Here is a 26,871-nt window from a genome sequence, read left to right as displayed (position 1 = left end):
TATCATCATTATCATCATCATTAGCATTACTATCATCTTTTTATGAATTATCATCATATTTATCATTATCATCATTGTTAGCATCATCATCATCATCTTTTTATCATTATTGTCATCTTTTTATCATTATCTTCATTTTTATCATCACCCTTATCATCATCATAATCATTTTTCAAGACAGCATGGACAACTTTACCTAAAAATTTAGTTCAGAAAATAGTAAGACATGGCATAGATATCATTTTAGCTTTTGCTACAAGAACAGAGCCTGATCCATCATCAGTGCAGTCTACCCAGGCTTTATACCAGTTATATTTTGATACTTAATCCCTTAAACTTTAAATGGACTGTTCCAAATTCAAATCAGTATAAATTTAATCAAAATTTAAATGGACTATTTCAATTTCAAAGCAGGATGAATCAATAACACAAAATCAGCAAGTAAAGGGTTAAATTAACTGTAAGTTTGATATGCATCTTAGAAATTCAGTAAACACCAATTTTAAAGAAGCTTAATATCACTGCAATAATCAGTAGCTAATTAACTCAAATTTCTCCATTCCTAATTGATATCCCTTTGATTTTTTCCCTCTCTTTGAGGGAAATTGACAGTTTTATCTGAAAAGCAGCAAATGGTTTTGCAATCAAACACTGAGTCATCAAAAAGCATAAATAATTCTAGATGTAAGTCCACTGCTGTTATTTTACTGTATTATCGTTATTTCATTTCATATTAATATGGAGAATAATTGCACATAGGGTATTGTAAAGTAAAGACTAATGGGTGGCTAAGGACTGTATATAAAAATATGACATAAAATTCATAAGCAGGGCTTTCCCAATCTATAGCAGGGGTAATATAAGGGTATTCTCCCAAAGGAAAATTCTTTAAAAATCAAGCAGTTTCCCCCTTAAATTCAATTTTCATCAAGTATTTCCCCCCTGTTTTGCAAAAATATAATTTTTCTACAAAATATATGGGATAAGCTTATGGGAAGGGCTCATTCTCTGTAACAAAGGCCCTAGTAAGGGAGAACAATAAAATTGATGATAATAAAAGCTGTTACTTTCCAGTCCATTGATACAATATCTAAAGCTATACCCAACATCAGACACAAATCAGTATGGCAATTTTTATCTTCTAATCCTATAATACCATATCAATTCGTATAATCATTATTTTATTTTCAGTCACACCTACACAGTGTAAGTCCATATGGAGACTTCCCAGCTTTCCTGTTACAGTGATTTTTCATCTTATAAAACAGAGGCCTACAGTAGACCTCTTCCCAATCAAAATTTGTTTTAGAATCATGAAGTTTTTCAAATATCTGAACTTATACCAGCTTTTCTACTTCCAAAATCAGCAATTTTAGCAATAATTCTTCCCAAACTCAAGAGGGTTATGTCTCCTCCAAATCAAGTAAGAAAAACCACTGTGTTAGAGAAAGAACTCAGGATTATTTTAGGCAGAAGCAGGTATTTCAGTAGAACCATGATTGACCTTTCATACACAAGCCGGATATCTTATTCACATGAACATTATCAGGTGGGATTTGAACTCACATTAGTGAGTGGCAAATACTTTATTCATTTTTTGATCCATTCATTCATCTATAGCATACCAGCATTAGAAAGGAAACCTTTATGATTCCGTTATTTTTAGCATAGTCGTTTTAAGCTGTGTACAAAGTTAGGAAAAATAATTTCAAAAAATTACAAAATTAGAAGTAATATAATTTCAAAAACTTACTGCTTGTGTCCTGTTTGGGTTGGTTGCTAGGTGATGTGGCCCAGTTTACTTTCATCTCCTGAAAAACATAAAGATATTACCTTTATAGACATGTCAACGTTGTAAAATCAAAACATTGAGAAAATTTATTTTGCAAGCCTCATGATATCTTTGCTTAAATAATACATAAAAAGTATAATAATAATAATAATAATAATAATAATAATAATAATAATAATAATAATAAAATCACATCATGCAATCTCGATATAAATAATAATCTAAGCTATAAAACACAAATGAATAATGACGGAATTTCTTGCCAAAATTAGCACTCCGTATCTGAAAGTAAAACTGAAACATGGTTTACAGAAAGTTAAGAAGACAAAGGATATGGGTGACTGAAATTAAAAAACCAAATGACTTTAAAATAACTTTAAAACATGCACCAGATTACATATATGTATGTATACATATAAAATCAACCTTTTTACAACAAATAATAATACATATATATTTATGCATGGCAATTTTACAATATCTGTAAAGGTAAAAAAGAAAATAAATAATAAAAACAAGATAGAAAAGAAAAAGATCAGAACATTGGCCAAATTTCAATATGTGAACTGTCTGGAAATAATGTTGATCTTCCAGACTAATTAAATTGAACTACTGTTACATTATAGCAGGATTAATCCAGGTAAATAACCCCTATGTACACTTTTATAATTGTATCCCCCCTCCCTCTCCTCGATTTGCTTTTCTTACGTAACAGTTTAATAAGACAAAAAATTGAAACCTTAAAGTTTGCCTAACACTGTGAACACTTATTTGCCATTTTCATGGAAAGAAATCTTTAAAAATTAAAAGTTGATCACCATGTCAACATTTAGTAATGTTGCTGGCTCGGTTTGATCGCACCTTAACTCATGGACTGCAGTGTGAAAAAGTTTTTATGTCGCATCACAACAGTAAAAGACATATGGGGGGGGGGGGGGGGGGGAGGACCTCAGCTCCCCCCCTGTGCATTATTTCACCTCTGTGCATTATTTCACCTCTGTACATTATTTCACCTATGTGCATTATTTCACCTCTGTGCATTATTTCACCTATATACAGTTTCAGATCTTTTGCACATCTATAGATTTCATTAAGATATCATACTTGCAACAAACATACATTGCATGTACCTCATTCTACTCAACACAATGTCATTCATTATGTACTGCATAATTTCGTAAGCTGTAATCAATTTAGAGATAATGAAGTCAAATTCTGTTCCGTTTAAAAAACATAAACTTTATATAAAATATAATTAATATCAAAGCTTAATACTTTAAAAAAATGTGACTTGTGAACGGAGGTTCCGGTAACGGTAGTTCTGGTTAATTCTTTATTTACGTGTAACATTAACTCGCGGCTCATTAAACATAGATCAAGTGGACTGATAATAACGCAGACATCTTCCATCTCTTATGAAATGAAATCCGCAAGAAACCAATATAATCAACATAGATATATTAAAACTATACAATTGTAAAGAATCACTTTGACAGAAAATATCATAAATAGCTATACAGCTTGCAAAGAGCGCCTATAATACAGCCATTTTCTGGAGAAATATTTAATGATGACAATGCAGAGAAAATTGGTCTGGCGAGTGTTTTATGTCTTCCTTATCTTTATTTCAAGAGTATTCGATGTACCTATGAAGAGAACCTTAAAAAAAATCGCAAAACGATACATGTACATCATATGATATTATCTATGAATTACAAAATATAAAACAAAAACAGAAAATGTTACATAATACAGTAATAGCATTATCTGCGTAATTTTCAAAGCTCGAGAAACTCGAAGTTCGCCTCAAGATGTCTCGTGTCAGAACACAAAAAAAATGGCTGGCTGTGAAACGTAATTGTACACATGCTGCGGGCAAACTTTGATTAAAAATCTTTTCTGTGGACTGACAATAATCATGTTTGCAGGAACGAGGGATTTCGTTTTGGGTTTTCTCTTCTTTTTTTTTTTTTTGTAACAGAAAAACATGTCAGTGATACTGTCAAGCTTCTTAATTTAATGTTAGAAAATGGCCATGATAAAAATGCCCTATACTCTCTAGTCTTTCATTTTATCATACTCTCTTTACATAAGAGATAAATTTCATTTTCTGTAATGACAATAATCTGCACATTCTTAAGTGTTTTATGTGAAACATAAACTTCATGTACATCTCAATATTTTCATTCTCCTGACGACAAAAAAACCTATATAAAACATCGAAATACAATGTAAATCATATGAATTCAAAATAACAATATTTATCCTTTCTTTATAATTAGTATTTTATACAAAACATCACACATGTTCTATTACAATCATCAAAGGACAGCTGTTGAATTGACAATGTAGCTACCCAACTTAAAACTATGTGTATTGCAATTAAAAATTTCGATCTCCATTTTTATTGTTTCCATCACATCATCAGGGCTTTCATTTTTATTTGAGACAAAAGAATGATGTGCTAACCAAAACAACCCAACCCTTTTTGCAAGGAGTCAACGGGCATCTTTTAAATTTACAGGCTAAAAATACAACAGATTTTAACAGCATTTTTTTACGGATGATATGGATCGTCAATCTGTTAATAATGAAAACACTGAATGATTATAAACCACAATTATAGGGGGCTAAAGTCCAATTAAAATGTAATCATAAGTATGCCTTAGGACATGTAGCGTATTTTAACCTTCACTTTAGCCAAAGTAATAAAAATGTTTAAACTAATTATTAAATTTACTGACAGACTGTTTGAGATCAATGTTTGAACATCAGGAGGACATTGACCTTTTTTCTTTTTGGGGTATAACAGTGTTTTATATTTACCAAAAATATGGTATTAAAAACCCCAAAAATATGGTATTAAAAACCTTACCTCTAAAGTTACATGCCTCCAAATAAGCAAACAAATTAAAAATTTCAAGGTTCATAAAAATAAATAGTCTATGAAATGTGAAAAATAATATTCTGTTACATGTAAATGTACACATGTTATATGTAGAACAAAACAGGTTTTTTTTTCAATTTCATTTAAAATAATCCTATCTTAATTGAGTTCAGGACCATCTTTGCTTTTTCTCCTTTTCTTGTAGGGATTGTTAATTTATGTAGCTCAAATCATTTATCAGTACATTTAATGATTTTTACTTGATTTAAAAAACAACAAAAAACATATTTTCAAAAATTTTCATAAAATTTTGCATAAAGCTGAAACTTTCCACTTTAATACATCTTGCTTCAAAGGAGGGACTTTTATCACAAGAGAACAAAGTTAGAGAGCTGATGTGTTGGCACGTACCATGCTCGGGAGCCGTAAACGAAGCTGCTGGTAGTTAAACAATGTTTTTATCACAGCACTCAATCGAAAAAATCACCTGCAAACATGCTACAGTCACGATATACCATCAATAATTAATGCAGGTACAATATAGCATGAACATAAGACTATGTAACAGTTGAAGATAAACGACAGCTTTTTAATAGGCCATTAGTAGCGGAATGGAGCACCTTGCAGTCATAAACAGGCCAATAAACTACAAGAAAACATCCAACAAGTCAACAAATAATTCACGTCAACAAACTATTTTCATTACGATTTTATGGGCGACTAACAAAATTTTCCGTTTCGGATTAAGAAAATTCTGATCGATCAATAAGTAAAACTGCTATTCCGCCTTGATTACAACATCTCACTACTAAAATTAAATGCAGACGCTTGCAAAGATTTACATAAATGAAGTAATTTCCATTCATATACCGACCCTCTCATTTTTTCACCCCGCACAGTTCTTATACAAATTAATGGCATATTTGCATGTTGAGATTCAGTCAATCCTTGATATTATACCCCATCACACGTTACATTAGTTGATTGTCTTTTTTTTTTTCCAATTCATTATTTAAGTTGCAACTTTAACTGATTTTCAGTTGGCAATTTATCACTTTTCAGCGAGAGTGCTAAGGGACGCACTATATTATTTTACACTTTTAACAACTGTTTTGTGCCTTTGCACTGCATTTATTGCTATTTTCTCTACTCTCACTTACGAAAAAAAAAAATTCCACAAAAAAAAACAAAAAAACATTGTTCCAAAAATATGAAGGGAAATTAGGTATGGTATAACTTTATGAAGGCGTCTTAAAAGGTGGAAAGCGATCAAAATTTTTTTTAACAATTTTTTTCCCTGTTTACATGTACTTAATTACCTTTTTCTTCTCACTTTTTCTAATGCCCTACTAATTTGCTTCAATATTGTTACATTAAAAGAATCAAGAAAGCCAAAAAAACTCTTTTTTTCATTTTCAAATTCTTGAAAATTGACACAAATTGATGATGTGAAAAGATCACTGAACCCTGATCCATATTACAGAACATTTGAGCATCATTCTGACAATCCGAGCGTAGGCTTTTAACATTTACATCAGTAAAAGCCTCTCAAAATACTCGAAGAAGCATCAGACCAGAATTTATTTGACTCGGCACAGACAGCCATAAGATAAACTATCCTGATAAAACCAAAACTTTATGTGATCTAATATAAATAAAATAAATAAGACACAGTTACATTATGTACATACATATTAGGTTAAAATCTATACAAAAAGTCTCCTTAGAATAAACTGGTTAACTTTATACTGACAATTTTTCTTTTTTTCTTTTTCTTAGAATACAAAAAATTCATGCCAAAATAATAATAAATTTTGTTTACTGAAATAAATTTTCAGAGAGCAGTGTTAGGTCCATGGTCCAAGCCATACCATGGACAATGGCAATTTTCTTCAGAAAGAAATTGACAGTACATTGCTTCTCAACACCCAGATGTAAATTGGTACCCTAGCAAGCAGTATGATTCTGTGGCGCCATAAACATAGTAAAAGACTGGCTTGGGTGTATAAATGCTGTAAAGTTTTCCCTTTTTAAAGAAACTTATGCTTTAATCTTTAGTTTATGTAAACTGAAAGAGATAAACCTTTGTTAAGTATACAGCCAGCCAAAAACGAGAGCTGAAAAAGTCCACGAAAGAAATTCAGTATATCAAAGACTAAGATTCAGTTTCTTTACTTTTATAACTGAACAAATGGGTTCAAAATGCAGCAGATCGAGATTTTGAAGCTTTAAACTTCAGCAAAGGTAACCAAATAAGGAAGGCATCTTGATTCAGCATTAAGCACATTATCAAACACAAGGGGGGTTGCATCAAGCTGAAAATGTTTTATTTGCATGATCTTTACCTATTATTTTTCTTTTCAGGATGTAATAAAACATAACAGGAGCAACACAACATAGTTTAGTGCCTAATTCTAATCTCCAAGGATTTCAATTTTTCCAACTTCTCAACCCCCCCCCCCTTTCATCCATCGTCATAGTATTTAGCCTAAGTCCATCTATAAGGTGAAAAAGCTAGAGCCTGTAGCGGCAGATGATCAACAGAAGAGCCGCTTTGTGTTCTGGAGCTCAACAACACCACTGTTAACAATCAAAACATTAATTATTCATCTATCTATGCCATGTTTGTGTAGTTTTTGTGTTAAAACATTGTACCATTGAAATGGCTTTAATGGCACTTATAGTTCCCCAGACAGACTTGTGGAACCTTGTACATTTTTTCACACGATTCACATGGAAACATAGTACGAGGCAAATCATCAAAACATTAAGGTTTTATTTTGCGCTGATCTCCATATTCAGACTAATTATTACAATGGACAGCGCAACAGCTTAAAGCATACTAGAGTGAAATCAATCAAGAAACAGGTCCATAGACCCATAAAATGCCCCTTCATGCATGCAAAATACCATTGATATTTCATCACCGTCGAGAATTGAAGCCGCAACTTTCCAACGAAAGCGACTTAAGACAAAGATTGAAGGTGCTAAAAGCCGTTGCTCCATTATTGACCATAAAACACATCAAATATTTGCCTGTTTGTCAGGGCAACAAGTTGACTCCCAGACCACTTCTCCTCTTATTTGTTATTCATCAGGATTATTCTAGTGTCCATACCATCATGTTATTCCCCTTCCGTCTCATGATTTCTAATTCTTTATTCCTAGTCAATGACAGCTATATGTCATATCTATGGAGCGTATCAATCCCCACATTTAATGGTTCTTGTAGCAATTTTACCACGTTTATATCAATATTGTACACTTAGTAATAAGTTAAAGCACAAAGTAGATTTTTTATGTCTTAATTAAATTAATAAGTATTTCATTACCCTAATTCTTATTCTCTTATTTCAAATTAAATAGGTTAAAAACACTTCCTTTCAAAGTTGTTATTACTATTTCGTAACTATTTAATCACCGCATTTTAAAAGTTTACCGACATTGAACTTTTTTGTTTCACTAGTAATAAGGGTCAATTCTTTTTTTCTCAAAAAGATTCTGCTTCAAACCAACTTTTATTTCATAGAGAAATCCCCCTCTTTTTTCATTCTGTAATGTCTGTTCATTCAACAGCAATATAAGAGATTTTAATTTAAAATTCCTCATAAGTGACCTTGACCCTATGCGTAACAATTCAAACAGTAAAAGTTTGACAGAAATCTTGAAGTTTACTGAAAAATGCACATATGATGTTATGAATGGCATTGCAGAATGCACTAAGATTCTTCTGAATTGTAATACCTAGGGTCAAGGTCACTTACAAGGAATTTCATAATATATTCAAGGTCACCATGTTTAAAATCAATAGAAGCATTGAAATCAGTCAGAAAATTACAAAGAAACAACAGTTACTTCAATCACAATTCTAACTCTCCTTAACCTTGAGTTACGAAAAAAAGGTCACAATCAAAGGTCAAGAGTCAAGGACATAAGAATTTAGCTGATTAATTGTATTCATTCAAGTTGATTCAAACTGCATTATACATACAGTTAAGATGATGTAATAAATAATCAATTTCCCCGATAAAAAAATTTGTCAGAATCATCTACAGACTCCTTTTATGAAAATATTCATATCATATCCGGATCTTTCTATTCCAAAATGGGACAATTTTTTTCATTAAGATAAATGACAGTTTCATAAGACAACAACAAAAAAATGTTATACATAAGAAGACTATAGAGCAAACAGGGGAGAAATTCATAGCCATGTTAATGTAAAATAAAAGGAGACAATATAATCTTAATACAAACTAATGAGTTAGATAATGCAACTTAACATCAGCCATTACAAAGAGTTGAAATCAAAAGCAAGCACTAAGAATCTGATGGATAGCCAACTTGAGGGCAAGTAATGTTAGGCTACACAAGTTTAAAAGTCCCTCAAGAGCCACTGTTCTAACATTTAATGGCTTAACGTTTAAACTATTCTCCATTTACTCACCAAAAAGGGGAGAAATGGAAAAAAAAATAAGAATTAATAAATTAAGGCTTGCATCTCCGAGACCTTTTAATCGTTTCATCCTTTATTTTCAAAAGATAGAGTGTGCTTTGAAATATAAGGAGGGACAAACATGTCATACACAAGGGTAATCAAAACGATTTGCCCTGATCTCTCTTTCTCTCCATTTCAACAAAACACTTTGCACGAAAAGGCAAATGATATAGACACTGGCAAGAACTAAATAAGTTTTGTGGAGAGAAGTTTAAAAGAACTTTTTATCCTCTTCAAATACACAAACAGAAAAATTAATGTACAGAAACTTATACAACCCAGGACATTAATATTGAAATATATATGTTCTACCTTTAACCTTATTTACGTCATTGTATTCAATACAGGTTACTATTAGTGTAGTAACGAGTTAACTCCTAATAAACTATATAAGGAGTTAATCCGTTACTGCACTAAAGGTGACAATATATTTTTGAATCATTTTTAGAAAGGGGGGAAAAAAAAAGAAGAGAGTGCATAAAAGTCACCAATTCTCAATGAACTCTGTACCACCATTGATGTGAAATGTTTGAAAATAGATCAGTTTCCACAAAATTTGTTTTATAAAAATTTTGCTTTGTTCTGTAAAATTGTAGACCTTTCAAAGGCAAAGTAATGAAACAATGTAGTATCGATGAATGAGACACAATGACATGCAAATGTCATGTATTAACTGATTGTTCGGGGACCTCTTTTATTCTTTAGTATTGATTCTCGTTAAAAGGCCAGGTGAAAAAAGGAAATTAATGAAAAAACAAAAAAAAAACAGATTAAAATATTTGTCATCATCATATATCATCATCATGACAAAACACCTATGAAAGAAATTTTTAAAAGAAATATTTCAGGTCTTTGTAAACACATGATAAGGATGCCATCTGACATTAATAATTTTAGAACTTTACTATATTCTATTTTTTTTTTTACAGTCTATTTTTCTATTTTTTGTTTGAAACTAATGCATAACAAAACATTTTAAATAAAAATTATGAAAATAAAGCTGCTGACCATGTATAAACACAAATTAAACACAAAAAGTTTGCCCGAAGCCAAAAATTAAAATCCTAACAATATACGTTTGTAACAATCCAGTTCACCTTAAATCTGGAACTCTTTCTCTCGCAATATTTTTTGCATTAAATCAAATTTCATAATGTGTGATTCTATTAAGGAAAACATCTTCCAGCAATTGCATATTGAATTACCAATATACATATATATTAATAAAATTAATTTGTTGGAAAACAAATCTCTAAATTCTATCCATTTTTCGTTCTCTTGGTTGGCAAACATGTATTTACCAGATTTGATTACAAGTTTCAAAGAACGCGTTTTTCATCAACAATTAAAATATATGTCTTACCAGGGCCGGTGTTTGCGTTGTTTCCATAATAATGGGGGTGTAGCTCCCTGTAAGACTAGAGTTTTGAATAAATCCGTTCCCAGGTAACACTCCAGTAGTGCCTTGTATAAGTCCCGAATTCTGTACCAAACGATTAAAGAATGGCACTAGGCACACATATGAGTTACCGTTAACAACAGGGTCTGTACTGACCGGATTAATATATCCGGTAGGTATCCGGTCGACAGGAGCCGGAGCTGGATACAAACCCCCAGTTGACATGGAGTAGTCTAACATATAGCTGTTACTGAAGCCACAACACGGTAGAAATTCCAATCTATTTCTAGCTGCTGAACTCTCCTTTTTTTCCCTTTCTTTAATTCTGCCTTATTTAATAGGTAGACATTCTTCTATCACTTGGGCTTCCGATCTATTTCGTAATCTTGGGTAAATAAAATTTTCCAATTATCTTGCTATGGAGAATTCCTGCCAATTACTGTCAATGGATGCACTTTTCTCTCTCCACTCTAAAAATGAGTATGTTTTCACTGATCGTCTTTTGCTACACTGCTCCTTAGACCAATATGAAATCCAATCCAATTCCTAGTGTTTTTCGCCTTTTCCCCTTCTCCGATACTCGTATACCCAGTTATACCGTGAACAAATAAAACTTGAAACAAAGCTATTGTATTGTAGCTGGATGATACATTCACACATCATCAATAATAACGGTAGCAGCCGTATACTGGCAACAGTTTGTTCATCCTTGCACGGCTTCCTCACTCTCGTCAATAAAACTCTACCTCCATTTAACTGTCAACCCAATACTGTCACTTGAATGCTACAATTGTTACCTTAAGCTTTTTAGAAATCATGAAAATTACTAGTCTCGGAGCACAATAATCTACCAGTCAATTTTCGTTTTTCATCGCCACTGTCCTTACAGCCCCGATTTACATTAAATAAATATAATTTACAATTTATTTCATTGGTTTCCGATTGCAATTTGTACCGGTCACTGGCACAATAAAGATGCTTGTCTAAAACAACTATGGGAATTATGAGAAGTGTCAATATTTAAGTACTCGCTCGTTCCCTATTATTTCCAATGAAAATACTTTCTCTCCACATTTGCTTGCAAGCTATGAATTATTGATTTAAATGTGATGAGACCCCCATTAATATGTTTAATATTTTTCAAGGTCTGTTGCATACTAAATGGTTTAATATTTTTTTCAATAGATGCCCTTTCAAAAAATTGCCTTTTCACAACAATACAGTAATCTGTTTCCACTCTTAATCGCATCTCAGTCAAACAAAAAGCTTAACACTATATAGAAAATTGGGAGATGTGTCGTATACAAACTTAATAGCGTAATTGATTTTTAACTTTTTTGATTAATCAGGATGACACGATGTCTCGGTCTTTCATTTTTAAACGGCATAATTTAATAAATTTTTGTTCATGAGAACTTGCACTGTAGCTTCACATTAAAATTTTACGACCCTTCTATTACACAGCATATTATATGTCAAGTATATAATTAACATTTTCTATTTAAACGCTATTATCCGAAATCATAAAAAATCCCCCCAAAAAATCGGGAGAACTTTAGGAGAGTAATATAGCCCTCTGTCTAGCAAGGCATTCTATTCATGGTCATTCTATAGAGAAAATGAATGAGGAAGAAATCTCAGGTCAACATTATAAACTCATGATTTCTAGCCGATACAAGCATCTCACGCTATTTTAAGTAGACCTTTTGACGGGTCCATTAACAGCAAGAACACTGCATACAATCACTGTGTCCATTACACGAACAATGTTTTACTCATAATGAACAATGAACGGGACAGAAATATCCCTTTTTTTTCTTCCTACAAAATATCCCCACTACCAAATTGATTAAATGATACTTTTTAAATTTAAAATTTAATTTAAGAACTTGAAAAAAAAAAAAAAAAAAATAACTGCAAGGTCAAGAAACTATTTTCCGAACGAAGTAGTTTTTTTTAATGATATTAATTAATTCTTATTTATCAAGTGTTAATTTAATCTTAATATAATGATTTCCAGGGACCTTTTTTTTAATGTTTTTCCATTTTTCTGCTTCAGTTCTAACATAAAATTCTATGTTAAAATTTCCTGCCATTTAAAAACTTGTGCAGCTGTATTGAAGAGCATTGCATGTTATGCCGCACTGTACACAAAATCTCTCCACAAAAGTAGTGCATGATTTATTAATGATAGCTGGTGTTTTGAAGGAAAGATACGGCATCTGAACATAAAACGTTAGCCCATAAATTTGTAACTAATGAAGGGAGACAGCTGTTAGGTAAGACTTAGAAGAATCTATTTCTTCCATGTTTGGTTATGTGAGAGGCTTAAACAGATATTAGCTTGAATTATATCATCTCCTTAGGGCAAAAAAATAAATGGTCCATGGTCCGTTCCAGTTTCTTTTATTTCAAAAGTACAAAGTCAAATTAATATATCGAGGGGTGACCACAAAACTGTTGTAAGTCCTTCTTTAATTTATATAAGTTACAGCAGTTTTTGCAGTCAACCTTCAATATGCAGAAACACTTACACCAGTTAATAAATTACCATTTTCTCAACAGATAAACAATCTTGAAAAAGTTTTTTTTTATTTTCTGTTGTTGTAATCCAAGGTACATTTGAAACAACAACAACAAAGATTCATTGTATAATATACGCAATAAAGAAGAGCAATAGATAAAGAGCATAGATTAGACCAATAAAGAAGTGAAAGAAATGACAAGCCCAAGTGTCAATTATGTTGCTGTCTTAATTTAATGAATCAGCACACATATACATATATACAATATGGTACATTCTGTTGACAGCTTTGGTAGACAGGTAACATAAGGTGACACAAGGCCATAACCTAATAAGGAAATAATTCTCTTCAACCACCCCCCTCTCTTCAGCAACAGGTGCTACCTTCTCATTAAAATGCCATCAACGGTATAAATTATCTGTTCCAACGAATATCAGCAAACTAACCCTAATCTAATTTCAGTATCAAAACGTCAATAGTTTTTCTCCTTTTTCTTTTGGCTCCAGGCTCTTTTTCTTTTCTCTTTTCCTCTCACTCTGTAGAATCCTTGGTGCTGTTGTTATGCACATATTTATAAAACAGAGAGCAGTGTTTTACCCTCCAGGGAGGACAACATTGATTAAGATGGGTTAACATATCAATAACACTCATTTCTATGCTGTTGCAACATTTCTAATCATGCTTACACTTTTGCTGTTTTTGCTGGTTTTTTTCCAAATGTTATTAAACTCTCACTCTGAAGTTTTCCTACATATTCAAAATAATTCTTTTTTTTTTTTTTTTTTTATTCATATTTGTAAGTCAAGGCACTGTGCTTAATTTAAATGATAGGCTTGTCTTGGGTTATATTTAGAACTATCTTTTAATAGTTTAGAGCAGCATGTCTACAGATTCATGCTCATTTTCATGAAAATAATATTTTTTTAAAAGTATTGTTAAGTGAACAAAGAAAATAACTTACTTATTGCAAACAGCTCTTGCAATCCACATAAATTACCAAAAAAGAGCAGAAAAGCCCTTTTTGCGATAGTAACACTACAGAAATATGTTAGTAAATACTGCAAAATCAATCCTTAATCGCACATAACATGTAAATTAATACCTGAATCTTAAATCTTTTTACTTTTTTTAAAAATCTTAGTAAATTTTCTCAATTTTAAGGGAATTTGGTATCCTATAATGGAGTAGTAAGGTCACACTGAAAAGATGTGCACTGATAGAAAACAGGCCTGATTCTGTATCAGTGGTAAGATGTGCAGTCTGGCTAGACTTCATGCTTGTGTTAGAGGTATGTAACCATTGTTACTTGCATCCAAACGTAACTATTTGTTTTTCTGGGTTTTTTTTTATGCAGATATTAGGTCATTTTTGGCCATATCTCTGTCATTGGTCTAGCTAAGCAGCCTACCTGGATATATATTAATGTGATCAATTCATTAACGCTGAATTTCTAAATCAGTGGTATTAGAAACTAGATTCAATGTCCGAGATCAACTGTCGCCACACCTAAGGATCAAGCAAGCGACCCCTGTCTTACATGCTCTCCCTCTTGAGCTAAGCATTTTTCATAACTAATGATTCATAAGAAACATTTTCTTTATAATAATAACATATCAGCCTATTGTGAGGAAAATAATTTTTGTTTGAAACTAAGTGTCTTATTTCAAATTAATATGATTTTTTTGTTTCTACCATTCATTCATGTTACAAAGATACAAATGAACACTTATGACTTCTAGTTCTTGAATCTTTTTTTCTAAAACCTCATTAATATATAGGTGTCTAAGGCGTTTTTTACCCATCCCTTACTAGAAAAATATCAAGAATCTATTTCTCACTGATAAACATTTAGATGTAAAAATTGAATTTATGAGACAAGACCAAAAACTGACCAATGAATAGGTTTTCGATCGCAGCAATTTAGACAGCTTGATAAACTGTGAGTATAAACTGTTTTTCATGTAGTTAAGTGGATTTAGTCTGCAACAATTGTGACATTTCCAATAGCGGACATGGGACAGACATGTCAATCAATGGTCGACTATGTACAAGTCTCATATTCCCCATCAATAGACCTATACTGTTAGGGCACAATCGGATTCCTATAGTTTTATTCATTCATTTCTTCTGGATGACATACAAAATTCTCGCATTTTCCAAAACAAGGCAACACAAATTATCACTAATTGGGTATCTCTAAAGTGTTATTATTAGCCATTTGTGAATATTGTATGGGCAAAATTCATTGCTGGCATACAATACTTTCAATAGTTTCATCCTCAATTAGTCCGACATCCTCGTTCATTTCCTCCAGTATTCATACATTAATGAATAAGGCATGCCAATACTATCAAAGAACTGTTAAGCCTATTAAAAATTGCTTCACATAAATGTTGTACTCTTGGAAACTCTCTCCAGGGAAGGAACAAAGTGAACGATTTTGATAAAATTATAAAGCAGTTTTCTCTAAAAATGCCACTAGAAGAGGCCACCTAAAGATATAGGAATAATATCAGAACAAAAATAGAAAATGATAATGACAGAATAAGTCAGAAAAACAAAAGTGTGAACAATACTGAATAACTTCAAGTAAAAAGAAAAAACTTAAAAGATTAAAACTGAAACACACTAAAAACGAACCCTCGTCAGAAAAAAGCTCTGAAAAGCCTTTCCCAGTGAATACAAATGGGCATATATCAAATTGGAATGGCATTAAATATTGAAATATTTGCATTCAAGAAGCGTGCAATAACTTTTCCCGCATATTGTAACCAAGATTTTCTCAATTTACACTATTCTGAATATCAATCCATATGAAATAAAAAAAACTGTATCCATTTTCAAGGCTTTTATTGAGAAATTTAAGATATAATCTGCAGGATTGCAATAACAAATATGGAGAAAGTACAAGAAGGGCCAAAAGAAATGCCCTATTTTTGAATGTACTGTATACACTTATCATGTCCGAGCATTTTCTATTCCCCGACATTCACTTTCTTCTTGGGCCATTACTGTAGACAGGCGGCATTAATATTTGGTGTATGATAGCCATTACGAAGCGATTATCTATTGATTTCCACTCAATTCTACACTAAATGCTTCAGAGATGGTGTGTAAATGACGGAAAATTGTCCTGCTCAATGCCTTTAACTCATTTTTCTTGACACTATAATATGATAATAAATGAACCAAACAAATGCTAGCTTCAAACATACAAAAATACAGTATTAAAGGCTCGCCTATATTTTATAGTTCATAAACAGCTTTAAAGAGATATGTCAAAATATGGAAATAGGGTTTTTCCAAATAAAAAATAAATACTTGAATGGCATTATGGTCAAAATGTATAGTATTTCTATCCATATAAAAAATGTATTAAACATTAGATGATAGTTTTATGGGATTACTATTTTACTGTTGGTTACAAGAATGATTTTACAATGACTTGCATTTTTTTTTACTGTTTGTTGTTATTGTTTCAGATCAAACTAACACTCGCTAACTGTCAAATTTTACTGTTTCTTTCATGCATTAACTTGCACATAAGTAGAACTAACAAAAATCTGTATGCATGACAGATTCCTCAATAATTCAGTTGCTGACGGGGACTCAAACACTAAGCAGTGAGAAACTAGTGGTTTCAAATTCAGTGATCGTAACCACTAAGCCATGGAGACCCTGCGGGAGTATTTAGAGTTATATTGTTACTATTTCCAACCATATCTTAACCATATCTTAAGTATCATTATTTTCTTAATATAGAATTTTTTCACTTTATGAGACTCAGTCTCCCATAGCTTGCACTATGTCGTGTTCTGGTGTATTTTAACAGGCTTCTATGCATAATAGGCATTTGTCGATAAAAATTCTAAACGTGTGTGCTTTATTGCACAATAAAACACGTCTCACAATGTGTAGTAGATGCGATTAGTGACAAGTTTTCAGACAGACAATGCCCGAAAACCTGTCACCATTCTGACAATGCAAGTAAAATACAAACACATGTTACCAGATAATGTATGCTATCTACTATAAACAATAGAAAACACATAATAAAGCATATAGCCATCAACATTTGTTCAACGGAGTTTACATAAATGTTCAAAAGAAACTATGCAAATTACATAGGAAATATCGTGTCAATTCAGTAGGGCGAATTCATATGCAAAATTGTCCTTCAACTCCTGTTATACTAAAGCTCTGTAAAATCAAACTGTGCAATTCTTTTCACATTAATTTTTCAAAATTGTGATGACAAAATATTAAGCTCAAATAATTTACAAAATTGCATGAAAAATGAGAAGCTAAATGCACAACAATTAAATAGTACAAAGAAAGAGAAACGATGAATGCTTTGATTACATGAAACATCAAATTTAAAAAATTAATTTATCAGACTTAAAAATTTAAAACATAACTTATTTGTAAAACATAAGAAATGGCGAAATAAATTTAAATATCACTTAAGTATGATAAAAATTCTGTTTTTTTTTTTTTTTTTTCAAAGACCCTTCATTTGAAACACTGCTACATTTAAACCTAGCTCAATCCATTATATCATGGGTTCGAGCAATACTCGGGTCATGACCATGGTTCCTCGTATGACATCAGTACTGGTCTGTTCTAGTAAGCAGACTCGAAAATGATTCATGTAAGTTGCAAGAACTTTTTTGGCAATTGAGCCAAATAAAATAAATATGTTTAAAGTAACAAGTATTTTTTTTTTCAAATATAACTTGCTTATTTAGAGTTTCAAGGACGGAAAACAACAAAAAGCATGTTGATCGAGATTGACAAAAATGAGTTTTATATATTAATAATGTCACATTAAAACTTGTATTTATATTCCTTATCTAACAATAATTAAACGATATAAGTTATAAAATTTCAGCTGTGACTATTCTATAAAAGTAGTTTTCCATGGCTTATTTGTATTATCTTTATGAAATGATTATATTTAGAAAGTTTTCTCTCTAAATACCTGTATATCTTTTTATGATATATTTTGTATAATTAAGAAATCTATCATTTTATTTATGTTTTTTTTTTGTGCTGGGTTTTACGTCACAACAACACAGTATACATCATATGGTGATTTTACAGCTATACTGATGGAGGAAGACCTCAGGTGCTTCTCCATGCATTATTTCAGGGCAAACAGACACCTGAAAGTTGAACCACTGATGTTCCCTAAGCTAGCTGGTTAGCTTCCTTGTATGAAAGAGTCAAAAGTTTGTAGCAGGATACAAATCCACAGTGGTGAGTGGCAATGGGTTTGATGTAAACGACCTTCACCACTTGGCCACAGATGCCCCTATTCACTCTTTAATATTACTTTATTTCAAAAATAAGCCATCTAAAGGTTGCCACCATCTAAAGGTTGCCTATTCAAAGAACAGGTAAACTGATAAACAATTTTCTTTTACTTTCTCCTTAAAAAAGTGGTTAATGCATTTTCAAGAATTCAAAACTTTTAAACATTTTCTGACATTAGACTTATTTAGGCTGAGTCCTGTGACCATTGCCTTTGCCTTGCTGATCTTTGTTTTCATTTTTTATTATCGTAAAAAATTTCAATTGCTAGCAGCTACAGCAGGCTTTTTCCAACCAGTTTAGTCAGGCCCACATCCACATCTCTGGATTCTAAACAAGTTCTATAGTTACTATCATAGCTTTACCTTCTAATGGACTCCTTCAAATTCAAAGCATTGGGTGAAATCTATTCTACAAATTCAGCAAAGTTTAAGTGTCCAAAAACTTAACAGAAATTTTAACAGAACAAAAACATTGCAGGAAACTTTAATTTCACCAATGAGGAGATTATTTTTTTTTTCTATTTTAAAATACTGTAATTTTCTTCTTACCTAATCATTTTCTTCATTTAAATATAAATAAATTGTTCCTTCCTTAAAAGTGATAAATTACCAAACAAATAGAAGAACAAAAAAGTGAACATGCAATTTTCCATATAAATAAAAGCCTTTCCGCAAAACTACAAATTACAATATTTCATGACTGAAAAGTTCAAATAAATAATATATCATTTTAGAAACACTGCAAAAAACAGCACACACATGAAAAAACATACTAAAAACGTAATTTTCTGAGAGAAGAAAAATTTCGAAATAAAAATGGACACAATACCATATCAATAATAACTGTTGGCTGCTATTGGGGAAAATAAAACTGTATGTAGTATACAAAACAAAGCATTTATTTTGGCAGAAAAATGATAAAAACATGATGTAGAATATGATGAAGTCCATTATTTCACAAACATCAACAATAAATATTTAGTCTGTCTGAGTGATATACCCAGGGACTCCGTGTTCAATACACAATATGAAAATTGCGGTCCCATAGCTGGAGAGCGCTAGGCATATATGTGCTGCCAGTTTAAAGGCTAATGAATTGGCTTCCAATATTATTCCATCATTGCTGTATTCTTTTATATATTTTTTTTTTGCGTTTCACTGTTATTATTTCTGGGACATTATGTTCACCACAAAAGCATATTGCACGCCTACATATGAATTGTCCATGCCTACAGAAGTTTGTAAATAATTAACCAATATCTCTAAGTACAGAAAGTTTACTAGTTTGGGTTTTGTACATTGTGGGATGGAATATGATTTCCTCTGATATACACCAATATATTAATCCTGAGCCCTGCAAGTTAAAACTTTGTATTTCAAGCCAATGCTAGTGCAACATGAGAGATGTCGCACTTTTACACCATCTCTCGACATGAATGGACTAAGCCAATGCTAGTGCGACATGAGAGATGTCGCACTTTTACACCATCTCTCGACATGAATGGACTAAGCCAATGCTAGTGCGACATGAGAGATGTCGCACTTTTACACCATCTCTCGACATGAATGGACTCACTCAAACCCAGTCTGCATTTTAAACAATATTTGTTTCATAGCTTCCCTTGAAATGTATTACTGATTCAAAATCGACAGCATGGACCTTCATTTTCTTGAGACATTTTCTGAAAATTGAACCCTAAACGAAGACCTTTGTAAATTTCAATTATACATAAACATCTTTGGTGGCTTCAACCAAAACATAATTCATTCTGTAGTATACTGTTCTAAAATATTTACATTTATAAATTTAAATGATTATAATACTTAATACAAATTACGTTACTCTCCTGCGTTCTAAAAATTTGACCTAAAAAAAAACTCAAGACAATGTTGCATGGAACTAAAATGCATGCCCTCACACTGGACAATACAATATGATAATGAAAACTAGTTTTGCCAGTGCTCGCTTTAAAAAGTCAAACTGCGCTACTGTCCTAAAATTTTACCAAATATAGCTAGTGTCCTCAAATTTTACCAGACCAAAGACCAAATTGCCCTTAAAAAAATCTAGCTTGTGTCCTTATATTTTTACCAGACAGCGTGAGGTACAACAAATATAGAGAAGCTTATGAACTCAGTGGTATTTTCTAGGCTAATGAATTGACTTCCAATAATATATCCCCGGCTATTGTTATGTTTTTTTAAATTTTCAATTATGATTTTTTGGGACCCCAAAAATTTCCAAAAAAATCTCATTTTTTTTCATAAAATCACTTCCTCGCCACCCAAAAGAAAAATAATTCTTTGTGAAATTTAAATTTTCCCAAAAACCATACCCATTTTAAAAACATTTAAAACCATGTTATATTGTTTGTTGTACAATACAAAAAGATAAAAAATTACCCATTCATTTTCAATGCTTTTTGTTTTTCAAAACAACACCAGCAACAACTTGAAAATCAATCAACTTCATTTACAGGAAAAAAATTATTTCAAAATATATGGAATTCTTTAGTTATTGTTGTCTTTTTCTTTTCTTTTTTTAATTCCCAGTACACTTGCACGGGGAAATTTTGTTTTTGCCAAACTATATAACCTATGCATCATGTTTAAATTAATTAAAACATCCCAACTGCTTTATTTCTATAGTGAAATGATTTTCTTTTTTTTTCATCTCCCATATCGTCTTCTTTATTCTTTAACAGACAATAAATGCACACTGTAAGTGAAACAGAACGTGCATAGAAGCCTCCAAATTCAATAAAACTGTTCATTTCTTCATTAAAGTGAAAGGAAATTTTCATTAGCAGAAATGAGATTTTCAGGCGGAAAAAAAAACATAGAAAAGGACGGCCTTAAAGACGCAGCTACCATGTTTGTTCATCACAGTCAATTCCTTCAGAGATTGTGTGTGTTCTGTTCATGGAAACATCTTTATCTTTACATGGAATCAAAATCGTGAATGACTACATAGCGGTAAACCAACTACTGCTTTATGAACATTGTTGCGTATGTTTCTTTATTCGAAATTACACCATTTCCATATTTAAATGTTGAATTTTGCTTAAACCAATCATACGAGGCATGAATAGTTTGCATCTACTATTGGCACCTTAACAGACTCAGTTAAATACAGCCAGAAACACCGATGATTTTGCCTTTGGTGTTTTTTAAAGTTTCCATTTTTTTGTTATTTACTATTTTCTTACATCACAAATACAAATATGCATAAATTGTATGTGTAAATTCTAAAAATTACACTGAGTTCCGTGTAAATGTATGACTCATATTTCCAGTGTGTTCACACATATGTATACATAGTAGAAAAACTGCATGTGGAATACATGTAATTTCTGCAAACTAAACAGATATTTTAGAACTTTTCTTGGACCAAGCAGAATAAGTATTGATAAAAAAATAATTTGAAATGACAATACAAGAAATATTTACACTCCATGAAATCTAACTTAAATTTATTTTGCGCTTTTCCCAAAAAAACCCATAAAATTTTGCATTTCTCAAAAAAAAGAAGGTAAAATTCTGCATTTTCTAAAAAAGGTAAACATAAGCACTTCTGAGAAAGGTTAAATTATGCGTTTCCAAGTGACTAATAACAGATCAAAATGTTTCGTGACAATGGCCATTCATTATTAATTCATCTCCTTTATTTACACGTTTCGGTTTTCAAGCAATATATTAGAAATATATCAAATATTAAAACACTATCCGGTTTCCTGTTTTGCAGATGCCAAGTTAATAAGTTATTGAAAAAGCCAACGAGGTTGTACAACATTACCATCAGTATAAACAATACAGATAACATTTCAGGCCAAATCAAAAAAATAATTTGTTTTCCTGTGACCATCTCAAATGGTTAATTCTGTTGTTAAAATATGTGATGGTGTAACATTGAAACAAAACTTAAATGGAATTGCCAGTGTAAATGATAATACCAGTGTAATGTTAATAATTGAATTTCTGACCTACATAATCTTGTATCATCCTTTTAACAGCTTTTTACTTATTTGACCTGCATTAAACAATATGCACAAATTGGGCCCCAGGGCTTTTTGACTGTTTTCTAAAAAGCCTAACCGAAAGATTTTCATTTTAACTTTTTCCTATCGACCGGGGTTTTCGGGAAAAAACAATAAAAAGAAAATGGTTTTTAATGTTTTTTGTAGTGGGGTAACTTTTAAACCCGTTTATAAATTTTGAAATTATTTTTAAATTTAGCAAGAAAGGGTTTGGCACGGAAAATTTGTCCCGGGAGGATGTTCACAAACAAAGTTTAATGTAAGCAATTTCCTGAGATTTGGGCCCAATTTAACAGAAAAAAAGCAAAAGGGCCACTGAGTGTGAAAACATCCCTTAAATTAAAAAGTATTCATAAAAATTTTTCCCGGGCTGGGAACATTCTATAAAAATTTCCTTTTTGGGGGAAAAAATTTTTTTTCCCCTTTGTTTTCCTAAATTTAAATTAAATCAACCATAAATTTGGGGTTGGGGGGGAAAGGTTTTAGAGATGGGATGTAGTGAAATGCAGAACATTTTTGTGTTTGACTATGAATAGGTGTTCGTAACACCACAGATATTGTGAACTCCCTGTAGGGAAATGTTAACTTTTTTCCCCTCTCTTTGTTTTCTAATTTTGAAAGGGCAATTTTATTCTGTTCAGTTTATCTTTGTACAGACATGTAAAAACAAAAACACAATAATAGAATGGTACAATATTACTGTTCCGTCATTAATTTTCTTCTTTCACATATTTTATAGAATTATACGAGACTAATTTTTAGCATTCTCCAGAATGCTGAGTGTCCATACTCCTTCAAAGGCAGCTGTAAGTTTTGTGTGATATACAGACCAACATGCTTTAGTACCAGGAACAGCTGATGCCTGGGTGACATAGACAACATATCACCAGTATCTATCTAGTACTCTCATTTAATATGTTAAATTTCCCTACTGCTGGAAAAACGATACCAAAATTTACAAAATTTATCACCACTTAAAAGTTACAAAGAAACCATTCCTAGGGTATCAAAGCCGAATAAATGTTCAAAGGTACTATTTTGTTAAATTTTCCATTTCTGTCAGTGTGAGGAATGTTGGTACTTGAACCATTGATATCATAATTTCCCATATTGATATCTTTAATTTACTCACTTATATCAGTCTTTTACCCCAATAGGTTCCAATGATATCTGTATGATACCCATTGATATATCAATGTTTCATCCAGGTGATATTTGCACCTTGCCTAATATTATGAGCACTTGACCTGTATGATAACAGGAATTTACCCATTGATATCAGTATTTTTACAATTGCAATATCAGTATTTTACCCTTTTGTATCAATAACTTTCCAGTGATACCAACATTTTTTTTTTCACTTTCCCTGTGCATAAAATATTACCCCTGTATACTGTATATTTTGCCAGTTGCAGACTAAATATTAAGGATGTTCACATCAATTTTTAATAAAGCCACTACAGTATACCGGTTTTATTACATTATTTTCTAAGATTGCCTGAAACCATTCCATTCTGTAATTTTAAGAGCATCAAAACAGATGCTCTCATAAAGAGCATTATAAAACATGTGTGCTCCACATCTTCAAAACTGAATTAAAATACATCTCCGTTGTTTTAATGACATATGTATGACACTGAAAGTGTTTATCTGTGCTATGCTTTTTGTATTGAAAACTTACTTCCTTATATGGCATTCTTCACCTTACATTTATCTAAGAGGGAACAAAATATAAACTTTGTCAACTTCCCAATTTTGATCTGCCCATCGTTAATTAAAGGGATCTTAACATAAGAAAATTGAGCTTCTAACAGTATAATGTTAGTTATAAAGATTGTTGACAGGTTATATGGCCCTATACAAACGGCTATTTGTAAATATAACCCGAGCTGTTAGGCGAGGGTTATATTGCAAACAGCCATTTATATACGGCCATATAACCTGTCAACAATCTTTATAACAAATTTATAATACAGCAAGTATCATTTTTAGAGAAAACTAGAAATGTGTCCATAGGACACGGATGCCCCCACACGCCACTGTTCTGTCAATCTTAATACTTTAGGTCAAATATTTTTTTGGACTACATGTGCCACAAGTTGAAAACTAAAAATAAACAAAGGGACATAATTCTGTTAAATTGATCGCAGCAAAAATTCCTTCCTTTACTACCATCTACACATGAAGGTTGTTCATCCCTGGAAGTTTAAGCAAAATCTGCCATCCGGTTTAAGAGGAGTTGCGTTCACAAAATTTCTGCATAGTATATAGTGAAAAAATCAACAAAGGGCCATAATTCTGTTAAATTTGGTCGCAGCAAAAATTCCTTCCTTTACTACCATCTACACATTAAGGTTGATCATCCCTGTAAGTTTAAGCAAAATCTGCCATCCAGTTTAAGAGGAGTTGCATTCACAAAATATCTACATAGTATATAGTGAAAAAATAAACAAAGGGCCATAATTCTGTTAAATTTGGTCGCAGCTAAAATTCCTCATTTTACTACCATCTACACATTAAGGTTGTTCATCCCTGGAAGTTTAAGCAAAATCTGCCATCCAGTTTAAGACGAGTTGCGTTCACAAAATATCTACATAGTATATAGTGAAAAAATAAACAAAGGGCCATAATTCTGTTAAATTTGGTTGCAGCAAAAATTCCTCCCTTTACTACCATCTACACATGAAGGTTGTTCATCCCTGTAAGTTTAAGCAAAATCTGCCATCCGGTTTAAGAGGAGTTGCGTTCACAAAATTTCTACATAGTATATAGTGAAAAAATAAACAAAGGGCCATAATTCTGTTAAATTTGGTCGCCAGCAATAATTCCTCCCTTTACTACCATCTACACATTAAGGTTGTTCATCCCAGGAAGTTTAAGCAAAATCTGCCATCCGGTTTAAGAGGAGTTGCGTTTACAAAATTTCTACATAGTATATAGTGAAAAAATCAACAAAGGGCCATAATTCTGTTAAATTTGGTCGCAGCAAAAATTCCTCCCTTTACTACCATCTACACATTAAGGTTGTTCATCCCTGGAAGTTAAAGCAAAATCTGCCATCCGGTTTAAGAGGAGTTGCGTTCACAAAATTTCTACATAGTATATAGTGAAAAAATCAACAAAGGGCCATAATTCTGTTAAATTTGGTCCCAGCATAAATTCCTTCCTTTACTACCATCTACACATTAAGGTTGTTCATCCCTGTAAGTTTAAGCAAAATCTGCCATCCGGTTTAAGAGGAGTTGCGTTCACAAGATTTCGGGACGGACGGACGGACGGACGTACGGACTGACGGACACTCGGAAGGACAAGTGCAACGCTATATGCTCCCACTCTGTGGGGGCATAAAAAGTAAGATTTCTTCATGAATCGGCACCAGCCGTGTATATAAAACTATATAAACGTCACGATTATCCAATGAAAAATGACGTTACAAACGTGCAGTATTATAAAGTCATATATAAGTCTTACATCACACTACACATACATGCACATTGGCCTTACTTTAAGCAATTAAGTCATTTATAATTAGCAATAGCAACTTCAAATCCCGTCGTAATTGAGGGGTGGACCAACAGTAAGAGAGTGGGGGGACGCGGCTCCAATGTGCTTGGTCCAGCTTTTACAAAAGGGGGAAATCCATTTTAACTTGCAAATTACCCTACTAGCAACAAAACTCTCAAAATTTATTTATCAACTGGTTCTGAAAATTTTTTTTTTCATTTACCCCCCACTCCCTTAAATTAAATATCAAAATTTGCCCGACCGCTCTTAGTTAAAAAAAAAACAGAAAAACATCAATTCCCTTTTTTGAAGGGTTATTTTTCTGGTGGCAAAAATGAAACAACAAAATATTAATGAAAACTATCATCCCAAATTTCGTTAAAAGATAATCATTAAAAACAAACCATATAGGTTTGGGTAAAATTTCTTTAAGGGGCGTGGGAAAAAAAAATTGATTTTGGGGTTAATTTAAAAATTTATTTCCCCAAAACCCATAAGGAAAATTTAAATTTTTAAATAAATTAATGAGGCCTTAACTAAAATTTTGATTTTGGAGGGCAGGGTACTCGTTAGTGCCCCGATTTGTCACAAATTTTTAATGGGTCATAATTTTCCCTGTTAATTTAGGTAAATAATGCGAGGAAAAATTTCATTCCTTTGGGCAAAACCAACATAAAACCTCCCCCTTAAATCAAAACCTATGTTTTCAAATTTTTTTTCCCTTTCCCCAAACTTCGTGTTTAACCCTTACATTTTTCTCCTTTCAATGATTATTAAAAATGTTTAAACCATAGTTTTATATCTACATTTCAAAGGGAGAAAAAATTCTTGCAGTAACTAAGCAACCAACTTAAGTATATCTGGTATTTCGTTGTTTAATTTAAATATTCGAAAAAAAAACTAACTGATCTTTA

The 26,871-nt window shown here is 31.9% G+C and overlaps 1 protein-coding gene across 11 annotated transcripts in view; it reads right to left on the bottom strand.

Annotated features, from left to right (window-relative positions):
* The window catches only part of LOC132730605 (nucleolysin TIAR-like), a 159,581-nt gene that overhangs the window by 52,083 nt on the left and 80,627 nt on the right, over window positions 1-26,871 (bottom strand). For 10 of the 11 annotated variants that reach the window (XM_060716566.1, XM_060716572.1, XM_060716570.1 and 7 more), the window contains one exon: window positions 1,754-1,811. In XM_060716566.1, the coding sequence (XP_060572549.1) occupies window positions 1,754-1,811 (58 nt within the window). Of the gene's footprint in view, window positions 1-1,753; window positions 1,812-10,540; window positions 11,345-26,871 lie in introns of those variants that run through there. The other variant, XM_060716565.1, reaches the window with a different exon arrangement.

The sequence above is a fragment of the Ruditapes philippinarum genome, unplaced genomic scaffold (assembly GCF_026571515.1).
Source record: "Ruditapes philippinarum isolate M1 unplaced genomic scaffold, ASM2657151v2 ctg1527_1_1_1_1, whole genome shotgun sequence".
Taxonomy (NCBI): Eukaryota; Metazoa; Mollusca; class Bivalvia; order Venerida; family Veneridae; genus Ruditapes; species Ruditapes philippinarum.
Note: the sequence above shows the minus strand (reverse complement) of the source record. Positions and strands in the feature narration are given on the sequence as shown.